The sequence below is a fragment of the Gekko japonicus genome, unplaced genomic scaffold (assembly GCF_001447785.1).
Source record: "Gekko japonicus isolate JY-2015 unplaced genomic scaffold, Gekko_japonicus_V1.1 scaffold1059, whole genome shotgun sequence".
NCBI classification, from domain to species: Eukaryota; Metazoa; Chordata; class Lepidosauria; order Squamata; family Gekkonidae; genus Gekko; species Gekko japonicus.
The window spans coordinates 613,431-628,145 of NW_015159745.1; the positions used below are offsets into that span (position 1 = coordinate 613,431).

The following is a 14,715-nucleotide window of genomic DNA, read 5'->3' on the forward strand; positions in this document are numbered from 1 at the left end:
CTTCCGATCTCAACTGTCAACTTAGTGTAAAAACTCCACCCCCTACAGATGGATAACTCCAGAAGGACTTATCTTCAAATCGAGAAGCAGTGAAAGTTCTTCAGGCAGTTCTCTAGAAGATTCAGACTCCAATAAGGGAATGGCAGCTCCAAAATTATTGAAATCCAGATTAACCTGTTTTTATAACTGGAGCACAGGCACCATCTTTGTCTTCAAAGCCCTCTGTGCAGACACATTTGAAGCCACCGGGGGGTATTAACACAGTCTTCATTTTCTCTCACACACTTTTTCAGACAGGGCACATTCATTCACATCACATTGCCTGTTCCTGGTATTTTCCATTTTGCAACTTGACTGCACTTTTTAATTTAACCCCGGTAAAAAAAGGGGGGAGGGCATCATTTTCATTATTGAAGCAGAAGTCTGGGTTTTTTTTGTTTTTGTTTTTAAATAAATGTAGAGGCTCTACTGCTGGCCCACTGACACGCAGTCCTACAAACGCCCAAGCCAGGCGCCGGCCTCCTAGCTACTGCTGCCAACCAGTGCCCCGTTTCCCTTTCAGTCGGCTCCATCCCCTGCCCACCCCAACCGAGGCATGATTTCATACAGAACATCTCATTAAATGCAAAACATCTCATGAAATGGTTATATCCGCAGGAGAGGCAGTGAACTAAGTAGTAAGCCCGGCATTGGTATCACATGGAGAAGTTTGGAAATATAGTAATACTGGGTATTAGGGCTGACAAGCCCCTACTGGGGACAGGAATCCATGGATTCTATTGCCTGTCACTGCTCAGAGTAGCAGTGGGAGGAAAATTCTAACTGGAAGTGACAAAGGGTAGTTCTAGGAATCACCAGAAACTCTGTGGTTTTACTGTAAAGTTTCCGGCAATTCCTAGAGCTGCCCTTTGTCACTTCCAGTAAGTACACAAGGATGCATTAAAAAAAATTCTCCCACAATGTTGCATCCTCCCCGACAACCCTCCTACCACCAGTATACCTGATTTGGAGATGGGAGTAAGCAGTGAATGCCCAACCCCCCCCCCCCGGTTCTTCCTGGGGTCCCCCATTTCAGGCTGCAGCAGAAGTGTGGAGGTAGGAAAGCGGCACTTCTGGAGACAAAAATCCTAGGAAAATGAAGGTTGGTTCCAATCCAAGCAGTCCAGGGCATGGCTGGTTAGGATGCGTACGGAGGATGACTGACTACTCAGGATTCAAGGTTAGGGCACTGCAATCCCTCTGCTAACAAACCCCCCCAAAGATATTTCTAAAATGAGGGGAAGGGGTGTCCTTTGTTTGCAAAATAAAAATAGATTCCAAAATATTAAAATCCGGCATTGTTTACACACAAAAAAGCCCAATATAAAAACAGACTGTAAAAACAGATCAGACAGCTTAAAGTAAGTTTCCAAATTAAAATAGTGTTAAGAAAAAAGTAACCACTCAATCAAAAGCCTGGGAGGGCAGAAATGTTTTAGCTGGCACTTAAAAGAAAGCAACACAGGCACAAGGTAAGCCCCAGGGCACCCTCCAGGCAAAGTGCTGCTACAGAGCAAGCCTGCTTTCTGACGGCCACCGGCCTCGCCCCTGAAGGCAGGGGCACAAGGAGCAGCGCTGGTGAGGCATGTCTTGACTGGCAGCCTGGACAATACAATGATTTAAGTTATGTACCGTGTGCCTGTCTCACTGAAACTCAAGGCAGATAAAACAGTGCAAGTCAACATAACCAACAGGAGGGGACATCTACTAAGGAGAGTCAATTGAGTAAATAAAGTTCGTTGAGATGTCATGTTCTTAACACACGGGAAGCAGGGTGGCCGGTATGCAGGTCATAGGGTCACCATAATTTATTTGTGAGGTATGATGGGGGGGGGCTCATCTAATAAGAACAGAAATAATTCATCTTCAGGCGTGAAGCTACTTACCCTGAAAGTTGGATAGTACTGAATTCCATACTCTTTACAAACTTCATAGTTTACTTCAGCACCACAATCTAGCACTCCAATTCTTATTGCGGATTCCCATTCTGAAAGCAAACAGAAGTTTTATTCTTACATTTCTGCACAACAGCAGCAGCATAAACTTCGTCCAGCTTCCCCAACGACATCAGACACGGGAGTATGAAGCAAAATCACTTTCTCAATTCATTCACAGTACTTCGTTCATACAAACCTTTCTCCACAAGTTGGACCCCAAAGTGGCTTACGTCCTCCTGCCCGACATCTCACCCTAACCACCCCCTGCGAGGCTGGCTCAAGGTCACCCAGGGAGCTTCCACGGTGAACCAGGGATTCAAACCAGGGTTTCCCAAATCCTAGTCCAGCACTCACACCGCTATATATTTTCCATATGCAGCTGTGTGCCTGCAGGAACTAGTGAGACTTTTTCAGTTCTGAACTTGTATGTCTACAGTTTAGTGTGTCTCAAAAGTTTGCCATATACTTGACAAATTGGCAAAACTGCTCAATTCCTACATTTCCTCAGTCTTCTCTTGCAAGGAAAATGATGCGCAACGGGGCAAAAACAGAACACATGATGAGGGAAGGGAGTTGCAGCCGAGGACTGACATTGGGGTAGTACATAAACACCTAGTTTCTTTAAATGAAATGAAGTCTTCGGGGCCAGATGAGCTGCATCCAAGGGTACTAAAAGAACTTGCAGATGTAATTTCTGAACCTCTGTCCACTATTTTTGAGAATTCTTGGAAAACAGGTGAGGTGCCAGAAGATTGGATGCAGCCACATGTTGTCCCCATCTTCAAGCAGGGAATAAAGGAGGATCCGGGTAACTACTGGCCCGTCAGCTTGACATCTATACCTGGGAACATTTTAGAACAAATCATGAAACAGACAGTCCTTGAGCATTTAGAAAGCACAGCTGTAATTACTAAGAGCCAGCATAGGTTTCTCAAGAACAAGTCACGTCAGACTAACCTTATCCTTTTTTTTTTAGAAAGTTTCTAACTTGCTGGATCAGGAGAATGCTCTGGACATAGTTTATCTTGATTTTAGTAAGGCTTTTGATAAGGTTCCACATAAGATACTTGCTGACAAATTGGGAAAATGTGGTTTGAATCCTATCACTGTTCGGTGGATCTGTAACTGATTGATAGATCGCACCCAAAGAGTGTTTATGAATGGTTCCTCATCTTCTTGGAGAGGAGTGACAAGTGGAGGATCTATCCTGGGTCCTGTTTTGTTCAACATCTTTATCAATGACTTGGATGAAGGGATAGAGGGAATGCTTATTAAATTTGCAGATGATATTAAATGGGGAGGGGTAGCAAATACAGTAGAAGACAGAGTCAGGACACAGGATGATCTTGACAGGCTGGAAAACTGGGCTAAAAGAAATTTAATGAATTTCAATGGGGATAAATGTAAAGTTCTGCATTTAGGAAGGAAAAATCAAATGCATAATTATAGGTTGGGGGAGACTTGTCTTGGCAAAAAGGATCTAGGGGTCTTAGTAGGCCATACACTGAACATGAGTCAGCAGTGTGATGTGGTTGCTAAAAAGACAAATGTGATTTTGGGCTGTATCAACAGAAGTATAGTGTCCGGATCACGAGATGTGATGGTACCATTTTCCTCTGCTCTGGTTAGACCTCACCTAGAGTATTGTGTTCAGTTTTGGGCACCACAATTTAAGAAGGATAAAGACAAGCTGGAACGCGTCCAGAGAAGTGCAACGAAGATGGTGAGGGGTCTGGAGACCAAGTCCTATGAGGAAAGGTTGAAGGAGCTGGATATGTTTAGCCTGGAGAGGAGACGACTGAGAGGTGATACGATAACCATCTTCAATTACTTGTAGGGCTGTCATATAGAGGATGGTACGAACTTGTCTTCTATTGCCCCAGAAGGTCAGACAAGAACCAACTGGTGGAAATTACATCAGAAGAGTTTTCGGCTAAACATTAGGAAGAACTTCCTGACAGAGTGGTTCCTCAGTGGAACAGGCTTCCTTAGGAGGTGGTGGGCTCTCCTTCTTTGGAAGTTTTCAAGGAGAGGCTAGATGGCCATCTGACAGCAATGCAGATTCTGTGAACTTAGGCAGATCATGAGAGGGAGGGCAGAAAGGGTTGCCTCAGTGCTTAGTTCTTGTGGCCCTTTTTTACACGCCCAGAGAAATGCTGATTGCTACTTTGGGGTCAGGAAGCAATCCTGGAGGGTTTTGGTCTTCTTCTGGGCATGGAACAGCTGTCACTGTGGGTGTGGAGGGGGAGGTATTTGTTAATTTCCTGCATTGTGCAGGGGGTTGGACTAGATGACCCTGGAGGTCCCTTCCATCTCTATGATTCTATGATTTCCTTCTCTGCACCCCTCATTTCCTCAAGGGCAAAAGGTGCCAAGGAACCACTACACTACTGACTGCTGTTCTTCTAATCTGCACCTAGTAGCAGACCTTAGCTTGGGGACCAAAAAGTTAAATGATCACTGACGAGATGTGGCAGGTGCAGATGCTTCAATCCACACTGATGCTTCCATTGGGCAGAAAGCCATCTGCCCATGGAGAGTGATTTCCCTGCCTTCCCCCTCCCATGGCAACTACAGGGACATTGCAGGCTGCTGTAGGAGGGAGGAGGAGGAATATCTTGCAGAGAAGGATTTATCTGAGCCAGCATTTGCTGCTGACAGACAGGTACAGTTCAAAACAACAAAAAATTAGGCAATGGAAGAACATTTGATCAGGAGCAGAGAGAATAACTGGACACGCTAGCCTGATCACATCAGATCTCAGAAGCCCAGTAGAGTTGGCCCTGGCCAGTGGGAGACCACCAAGGAAGTCCAGGGTTGTGATGTGCAGGCAAGCAATGGCAAACCACTTGTACACAGTTCTTACCTTGAAAACCCTATGGGGTCACCACGGGTCAGCTGTGACTTAACAGCAACTACCACAACAACAAAACAAGAGACTCTCTTCACTGCTGTGTCAAAACAAGTCCCTTTTTCAGGTCTTTTGAGTAATTTTGGAAGAAAAGTAATATAGTTTACATACTTAGGCTAATAGCAATAAACAATGAACCTTTGCAAACATGCTGGTTCATCACACAATATTCTTGTTCTGCAGTTCTTAGTATTCCAACTAGCAATCCATGTGTGTTCAGTGCTGTCAAGTCACTTTGACTTATGGCAACCCTATGAAACAACTATCTCCAAAACTAGCACTAATTCTTGATATACGGACACAGATAATGAATTACAATTGTGTGTCACTTTCTTACTTCTAATCCTTTAGTGTTTTTCACCACGAGATGCAATTATGATGGTTAGAAAGATGCTCCCAATTCCAACAAGTTCAGGAGGTGCACATTGCTCACCCACACTTAGATGGTGTAAAATGTGACCATGTCAGTGTGGTCGTGTCAAAGTTGCTTTCCATCCTAGAACATGGTCACAGATAGAGGCTCCAACATAACATAAGTCACTGTGGATCTTTTCTGAATAGTGCAGATCTCATGAAGCTTTTTGAATAGAAACAGGCTGCATGTAGATGTATAACCACTTAAGGGTTTTCCACTAAATAAAGTCTGAAAAAAATGATCTGAATAATTGGAGCAGAAATGGAAGATAACATTTCAGGCATGCTGGCTAGGATCTCAAAAGTTACTTTAAGTGCAAACTGGGGGGGGGGCACTGTTTTCTTTAAACAGCTGTACCCCATATCCCTGTCACAAACACACATGAGGCTTGTTGTATGGCATTTGTGTGCATATTTTGGGGGGTACACTGCTGCTTGGCAGAACACAAGTAGAAAAGCCTTCAGCTAGCTGAATCTATCACTTCCTCCAAGAGCCGGGGAGGCATACACAGTCTTCCATTTTATCATCACAACTCTGCTGGGATGTGAGAGAGCAAGAGAGGCTGGCCCAAGACCATCCAATAAACTTCATGGCTGAGTATGGATCTGAACTTGGAAAGTTTGGAAAAGTTTTCAATGTCAAATGCCGCCCTCACTCCACACTGCTGGCATCACTGTGGAAATGCATTTCTCCTTAACTACTGCTTTTCTTTGAAAATGGAGTCTGTAAGATGATGACAACTGAACGGGCACCAGGGTACCTACAGGAACCTCTGGGAATATGAGGAAACATTTAAGCAAGCACACAAAAGATACCAGGCAACTTTGTCAAAGAAAGTGCAAGCAAACCAAAGTTGGCTCAGTTATCTGCCTCATTCATGATTTGCTAATGCCGCTCTTTCCTTTTCCACCTGTATCAGATCCTCAAACAAGAACGAACAGATGCACTATAAAGGTGATGCAAATGAATTGCCTCACAACAATGCAGGCCCATCTCTTAGACAAATGCTTGGTTAAAGCGCACCATCTGGGATGCAAACTGCTCAGAGTTCACAAAGGAGCCCCTGAAAAGAAAATGCAGCCATGTTCCCATTTAATGCATTTACACGTTTATTCTCCTTCCACACTGGTGGGTTAGATGCATCAATTATATGTTTGGTGACGACTTACTAGCATATTGATAGAAATCATGCCAGCTTACAAATGAAAACTGATTTGCACCATTGATAATGGCTCATCTGTACTACAGGTCCCCTCCATGCCACTGAAGTTGGTAATATCTAAATGTTCCAGATTGCAGAATACACCTCTAGCAGTTATTTACATAGGAGAGCATCTCATAGAATTCTGTGGAGACAACAATTTGTTCATTAAGAACGCATATTTCAGACAACCAAGATGATGACATCAGAAATCAAATAGTATAATTGGAAGCAGAAGATGGAGAAGGCTCTGCTCTCTCTGTGAAAACAAGACCAGGAGCAGATCGTGGAGCAGGCCGTGCATCAAAAATCAGAATAAAGCTGCAGAAAAACACTAAAAACATTCATATCTAAGCAACATTCTTGAAGACCACGTAAAGAACAGATTTGAATTATTAAGTTCAACTGAACCAGAAGAACTATTGACTGAAACCAGAGATATTATCAAGGAAGAGTGTACAAAGACTATTCATGGATAGCTTACATGAAATGCCTTGATGGACGGCTGATGAAACTCTTAAAATTGCTAAAGTTAGATGAGAAGCAAAAATAAAAGATGACGAAAACAGAATCAAAAGTCTAAATGCAATATTCCAGCAACTGGCATGTAGAAACAAGGAGAACTATTATAATAAACAGTATAAAGAAACAGAAAAGAACAACAAAAAAGGAACAACAAGAGATCTGTTTCACAAGATCAAATAAATCAAAAGGAAATGTAAAGCACGGTTAGGCATGCTAAAAAATCAACACGAAAATACATTAACCAAACAGGACAAAAATAAAGAAATGATGGGACCAAGACAAAGAATAGTAAAATGAGACTCAGCAGATCTTGATGAAGGCCTACACAATTCCATAAGAAATCAACTAAAAAGATCAAAACACAAGAAAGAACGTAATCACAGATAAGACTTTTTGAGAATATAGTTTATATGCCAGAATTTACTGAACCCCTCAAACTCTTTGCTTATATCCCCAATAGAAGCTCATTATGATAAGAATACAAGAAATAAAAATGATTTTTAACTTATGGCATGATGATAAACAGGGGAAAATCAAGTCTTGGCAAGATATTAAAGATGTAGGTGTAAACATTCAATGGCTGATATATTATCAATTAGTCTCGAGATAAAAGGAGATCATTCCTGGTTGCGGTGCTGCAACTCTTCAGACTGCCCCGGGATGAGATCCCCTGTAGCAGCCAAACTGCCAGTCCTTTTAGGGAGGTCTGGGACTACCCGGACCCCATTGAGCTTTTCCTGGAGGGGAGCTCAAGCAGGGGGCTTGATCTGAACACTCCCGCCTGTGGCGGCAGGCGGGTAGATTTCAGATCGCCCCGATGGAAAGGACCTGGGCGAGCGCACTAAATGGCAGCCATTAGTGCACAGCCATGATCACCGGGACGAGCGGGAGACTTGGCATTCCATACAGCTGTCACGAACATATAGAAATCCTCACAGTAAATGTGTCAGGACCCACAGTCAAACAACAGAGCACACGCTTCTTCGAAGGTTATACTTTACTGCTAGCACTATGGTGGTATAGACACAGTCACTGTTAGGAATAACTACATCATAGAAAGCTAAGAGAGATATAGGGTATTCAAATACACAAATCCCACCTATGGGCCAATTGGCCTGACTCCCGCAGGCGGGAAAGAGGACCAAGGCAGTTAGAGCCGAGGCTGGGAAACTAAACTAGCCTCACGGTTAATTGATGGGAAGACACTACACAGGCTGGCTACAAGGTCAGTGATAATGTGGGGGAGAAGTGAAAAGAAAGGAATGCGGCAGCAACTGGCACACAGGTCATGAAAGCAAACCCGGGCCCATAAACTAAATGGCAGCATAGCTGACATTCTACCCACCCAAAAAACAACCTCCCGGCTTGCCCAGGAGATCCCCCAATTAACCCGGGATATCTCCCGGTTTCCCCGGGAACTCCCAGTGAAACTCTAGCAAGACCCTAGGGGCCCAAATACCCCCTATGTCCACCCATTCATGGTGCTGGGGTCCAAAGTCCAACCATTCCACCAAATAAAACAGTTTGCCACGTTTAACTTTAAAGTCCAGGATCTTTGAGATCTCAAAATGTTCTTCGCCCTCCACCATGATAGGAGGGGGTACAGGTTTTGTTGGCCGCCAGGGGCTTGGGCCTGGGTTCCGTTTCAGGAGGCTGAAATGAAACACGGAATGGATATTGTGCATGTTCTTAGGAAGGTCAAGCTCCACAGCCACCTCATTGATCAGGCGTTTGACTTTAAACGGGCAAATGAATTTCCAACCCAGTTTGCGGCTGGGTCTCAACAGCTTAATGTTTTTTGTCGATACGTACACCCGAGTCCCCAGGCTGCAGAGCCCATCCCTCCACCCTTCTCTTGTCAGCCTGAGCCTTGTAAGCCTCTTTGGCTGTCTCCAATGTTTTACACAATAAAGGCCAAGAGTCTTGAAGTTGTTGACACTATTGCGCAGCATCCCCCGGGCCCAAGATAACTCCCTTGAGAAAGGGCAACGGGGGACTGCTCATAGCCATAGAGCGCTTTGAACGGGGACATTCCCGTAGAGGAGTGACATGTGTTATTATAGCAAAATTCAGCCAGGGGAAGTAAGTCTAGCCAATCATCCTGCTGGTAATTGGTGAAACAACGCAAATATTGTTCTAAAGTCTGATTCACTCGTTCGGTCTGTCCATCAGTCTCCGGATTATAAGTGCTACTCATGGCCCGTTCAACACCCATAAGTTTTAACAATTCCCCCCAAAATTTGGAAACAAACTGCGTCCCCCTGTCGGAGATAATCTTGCCCGGGAGCGTGTGGAGGCGCACCACGTGTTGCATAAAGGCCTTTGCCAGAGCCTTGGCCGTGGACAAGGACGCAAACGGGATAAAGTGGGCTTGCTTAGAAAACAGGTCAACCACCACCCTTCTTGGGAGGTTTTCAAACAGAGGCTAGATGGCCATCTGACAGCAGTGCTGATTCTGTGGACTTAGGCAGATCATAAAAGGGAGAGCAGGAAGGGTTGCATCAGTGCTTACGGTAGTTCCTGTGGCCCTTTCTTACACACCCAGGGAAATGTTGATCGCCACGTTGGAGTCAGGAAGCGATTTTTCTCCAGGCCAGTTTGGCTGGAGATCCTAGAAGGTTTTTGTCATCTTCTAGGTGTGGAGCAGCAGTCACTGGGGTATAGGGAGGAGGTATTTGTGAATTTCCTGCATTGTGCAGAGGGTTGGACTAGATGACCCTGGAGATCCCTTCCAACTTTGATTCTATGAAACACATGGTGACAGTGGCTAGAATATTTACGGAGCAAAATGGAAACTAGACATCTGTCCAAGTTTAAAAGAATGGGAAAATAAACTTGCTGAATATGCAGTAATGCCAAAATTAACAACCTATTTGAGAAACAGCTGTATTATGAAATCTGAGGAAAGATGGAATGTATTATTATGCTAGCAGGAGACAAACTTAAAGTGAGGAAAATATCATATACAAATGTATGATAATAAAATAGAATTAAAATCTGTTCCAAATGTAATATCCTGAATATAAACGGGTTCTCTATATGAGATATATAAGACTTTCTTTTACACTGTGTTTTTTCGTTATACTTTTCTATTAAAGGTCCTAATGAATATGTAGAAGTGGTGAAAATATGTTATGTTGACTACGTAGTAATGATGAAACTAGTGTAGTCAAAATAGATCAGCTATGACATTTGAAACTTAAAACATAATGTTACAATTGTACTCCAACAGAAATAAGAAAGGGAAACTATTCTATCCTATACATTATATACTACATGACTGTCTTTGACAAATATAATGATGTTGTATAACCCATTTTCCCCTTTTCTGTACCTTCAGTTTATCTTAAGTAACTAAATAACGAAAAAATAAAGAAACAATAGGAACAATACACTGAAGAACTACACAAAAGAGATAACGGATTCCTTCCCAAAAAAATGAAAGGATATTTTAGTCTTCTTGAAATTGATTTTCAATCCGGCTAACTGTCCATATTCTTTTAGGGAGTTCAAAAGTTGAATAATAGATGTTTGTGGTTCTTCCAAAATAAATACCAAATCATCTGCAAATGCTTGTAGTCTGTACTCTTCTCCTTTAATTTTAAATCCCTTAATCTGAATATTTTCTCTTACCATATCATTCAAGAGCAAAAATAAATAGTAATGGAGATAATGGGCAACCTTGTCTCATCCCCTTTTGTATTTCCAAATGGTCCAAGATGACGGGTCGGTAATGTGCTTGGGTGCTTGAGCTCCTCCGTTTTTAACTTAATTTTAATGTTTCAGAGAGGGTCCTTCAGCCCCTGACTAGCATGTGGGAGAGAACATCATATTGGAAACTTTGCTGCGTCGAGAGACATCAGCGACGCAAGAATTGCGGTAGAAGCCACTGTCGCTTTTCCTTCTGACTTAACGGCCTGTGCCTGGTTCTTCCGTGTGAGAGAGCCGCGGTCTGGCGTAGCTGCAGCTTCGGGAATCAACCTGCCGGTAGCTGCGAGGTGTGCCTGACTGTGGGGCTGGGAGGAGTGGTGGCCTACACTGAGTGTCTGCCTTCCCTCCCACAGAGCGGCCCGGGACCGCTCATATTGCCACCGACCAAGGGCGTCATGGTACAGCTTGGGGCCCATTTGGATGGTGTGGGGGGGCTTTGGGGGGCTTTCAGGGCCGGGCCTACCTCCGTGGACCGTGAGGAGTTATGGGCTGGGTTGTCATCAATACGCGGACGACACCCAGCTCTATCTAATGTTGGGTGGCCGGTCAGATTCCGACCCGGATGACCTTCATCGGGCATTGCATGCTGTGGCTGGTTGGCTCAGGCTGAGTCGACTGAAGCTAAACCCGGCGAAGACAGCAGTCCCGGGCTTAAGTCAGGTCGGTTCAGGGTTGGGGCTCCCTCTCCTGGCATTCGACGGGGTGCCTCTGGTGCCAGCGCCGAGGATTAGGAGTTTGGGGGTGCTCCTGGACTCCTCTTTACCGATGGAGGCCCAGGTAGCAGCCACTGTCAAGTCAGCCTTCTACCATCTGCGGCTGGCACGGCAGTTAGCTCCCTACCTTGACCACGATGACTTGGCCACAGTGATCCACGCGATGGTTACCTTGAGGTTGGACTACTGTAACGCTCTCTACATGGGGCTGCCTTTATCGCAGATCCGGAAGGTGCAGCTGGTGCAGAATGTAGCAGCCAGGCTGTTGATGGGCCTCTCTAGGTGAGACCACGTCCAGCCTGTTCTGAACGCGCTGCACTGGCTGCCAATAGCGCACCGGGTCCACTTCAAAGTACTGGTTCTTACCTATAAAGCCCTATATGGCCAGGCTCCAGCTTACTTAAGGGACCGCCTTTCCCCATATGTTCCCCCAAGGTTTAATGGTTTTTACTGTTTATATTGTTTTATGTATGGGCTTATGCCCCTGCGTAAGCCGCCCTGAGCCCGTTCGCGGGGAGGGAAGGGTAAAAATGCAAATAAATAAATAAATAAATAAATAAAGGACACTACGGTTGGGGACAAAACATCTTTTGGTTGTCCCAGCCCCTAGAGATGCCAAATATGCTGCGACTAGGGCCAGGGCTTTTTCGGTGGCGGCTCCTATCTGGTGGAACGAGCTCCCAGAGGAGATCAGGGCCCTGCGGGACCTTATGCAGTTCCGCAGGGCCTGCAAGACGGAGCTCTTTCGCCAGGCTTTCGAGTAGGAGCTGCCACCATCACTGTACCACCACCGTGCTGCCATGTCTGGCAATGCGATCTGGCCTTGGGAATGAAGAACGGACATAGCGTAGACCGATCAAGAGGAGACAGTAGATCCTCTGAAACATTGTACTGGAATCCCGTCTTGGATGACATATTGTTACAAGCACCGATTTTAAAGTGTAAATGTAAATGGAATTGATTGTTTTATCTGGTTTTAGTGTTATGTGTGGCAACTGCCTCTTGTTAGCCGCCCTGAGCCCACGTGGAAGGGCGGGATAGAAGCCAAATAAATAAATAAATTTCAATATTTTGTGAAAGGTCCCCATTTATCAAAACTTTAGCATACTGTTTTGTATAAATTGTTCTCACCATTATGAGGAAGTTTTCACCACAATGCCAAGTTGATAGCTGTTTTAACACGAAACTGCACCAAAGAACAGATACAGCAATTACAAGACAGCTCTGGCACTGAAGTTCAGAAGAAAATAAAATAAAATACCAATAGGTGTAGCTCATTGTTAAAAGACAATGACATGAAACCTTTGACTGTAATTAAAAAAGACTTGGAAAACTGGAAACATTTACAACTATCTTTTATGGGAAGAATAGCTACTGTAAGGATGAATGTGCTACCTAGACTTCTCTTCCAATTTTGAAAAATCAACAGTATTTTAAGGAAGTAGATAAAATGATACGGAAAGTAAAAGACCCAGAATTAGTATGAAAGTACTACAGGATGCAAAAGAAAAAGGAGGCTTCGCAATACAAGATTGGCATCTTTATCATAAAGCAGCAGCTCTGACGTGGATGAAAGAGTGGATCACTTTGGAAAATCCAAGACTCTTAAAGTTAGAAGGTCATGATTTGAAACTAGGTTGGCACGCCTTCGTATGGTATGAGAAAAGCAGTATTCATAAAGAATTTAAACAACATATGCTAAGAGCATTATTGCTGAAGATGTGGGAAGAGGTTAAAAATATGATTTATACAAAAACTAGGGAGCAAAGCCCATTGTGGATGAAGACAACGAACCCTAGAAAGGCAGGGTGGGTGGGGAGTAGAAAGATTAGATAAAGGAAGAGTAATAGAGGGAAAGAATGAAGGGACATAGGGAGAAAGGAAGAGAGAGTGAAGAAGGGGGCGTAGCAGTGAAAATGTACCTGCGACCGCTGGCGCTGCCCCTCGCCTGCTCCCCCCGAAAGGCTGTGAAGGTGGGAGGGTGGAGCAGCAGAAACAGGCCCACGGCGGCCGGCTTAGCGTCGCCGCTGCCACCCCTTGCCTGCTCCCCCTGAAAGTCTGTGAAGGGGGGTGGGTGGAGCGCCCCACATCCTGAAAAAGGGCGCACAGCTTGCACGGTCCAGGCTGCACCGGGCGAGGGAAGCGCAACACGGCCACCTCAGCACCTCTCACCCGCCGCAGTCTTGTCTGAAGGAAAGCAGGATCTCAAGGAAGTCATTACGTAAATAAGAAACCTGACGTGGGAGGGCACCAGCGGCTCCAGGGCCCCCCCCACAGAAGCGGAAGTCTTTTTAGCCAGCAGGCAGGAACCCCCTTCTTTAGCCAGCGCCCAGCCAACCCCTCCCCTCCTGCAGCGTCTCCTGTGGGAATTCCTGTGGGAATTCGAGTGATGCTTCAACATTGAAGGCCGCCTGGCGAAGTCCCCCTCACAGGGATGTACTAAAAAGGAGGACAGGATTGCCAATTGGATACAATGGGAAACACTTGAAGGCCCACTGGGAATAATGGGAGACAGGAATGTCAATTGCATGGGCTCCATTGAAATACATTACAGTACAAATAGAGTTGCAATAAAAAAGAGAAATGGATTTTCCATTAGGGTCTCTGGGCCCCAAAAAGACTACTCTGGGAATGGAATGGCAGGCCCCAGCTTGGAGTGACAGCCCCTAGGAGTAACAGAAGTGTTCTGGGACTGGGTTTGAGAGGCCCCAGAGTGGACTCACAGCCACAGAGGGTAGCAGAAGTGTTCTGGGACTGGAATGACAGGCATCAGAGTGGCATGTCATTCCATTCCTAGAGTACTGCGGCTACCCAGTCTGGTGTAGTGGTTAAGTGTGCGGACTCTAATCTGGGAGAGCCTCCCCCCTCCTCCTCCACTTGCACCTGCTGGATGGCCTTGGGCCAGCTGTAGTTCTGATAAGAGCTGTCCTCGAAAAAGAGCAGTTTCTGTCGGAGCTCTCTCAGCCCCACCTACCTCACAGGGTGTCTGTCTGTCTGTTGTGGGGAGGGGAAGGGAAAGGAGTTTGTGAGCCGCCCTGAGACTCCTCCGGATAGTGAAGGGAAGGGTAGAAACCCAACCTCTTCTTCTCCTTCTTCTCCTTCTCCCCACCCCCCCAGGGGCTTTCATTCATTCCACTCCGCTGTCTCCCATTCTGGCCCCAGAACACCTTTGCTACTCCGAGGCCCTCTCATTCCACACTCCGTGGCCTCTCTCAGCCCAGTCCCAGAGAGACCCCCGCCGCCACCCCCCCCCCCCAGGGCTC

General features: G+C 45.4%; 1 protein-coding gene across 1 annotated transcript in view; it reads right to left on the minus strand.

Moving 5' to 3' along the window:
• Positions 1-14,715, minus strand: part of QSOX2 (quiescin sulfhydryl oxidase 2) — a 60,997-nt gene that overhangs the window by 43,652 nt on the left and 2,630 nt on the right. Inside the window, exon 2 of the mRNA XM_015405456.1 lies at positions 1,926-2,026. Within this exon, the coding sequence (XP_015260942.1) occupies positions 1,926-2,026 (101 nt within the window). The remainder of the gene's footprint in view (positions 1-1,925; positions 2,027-14,715) is intronic.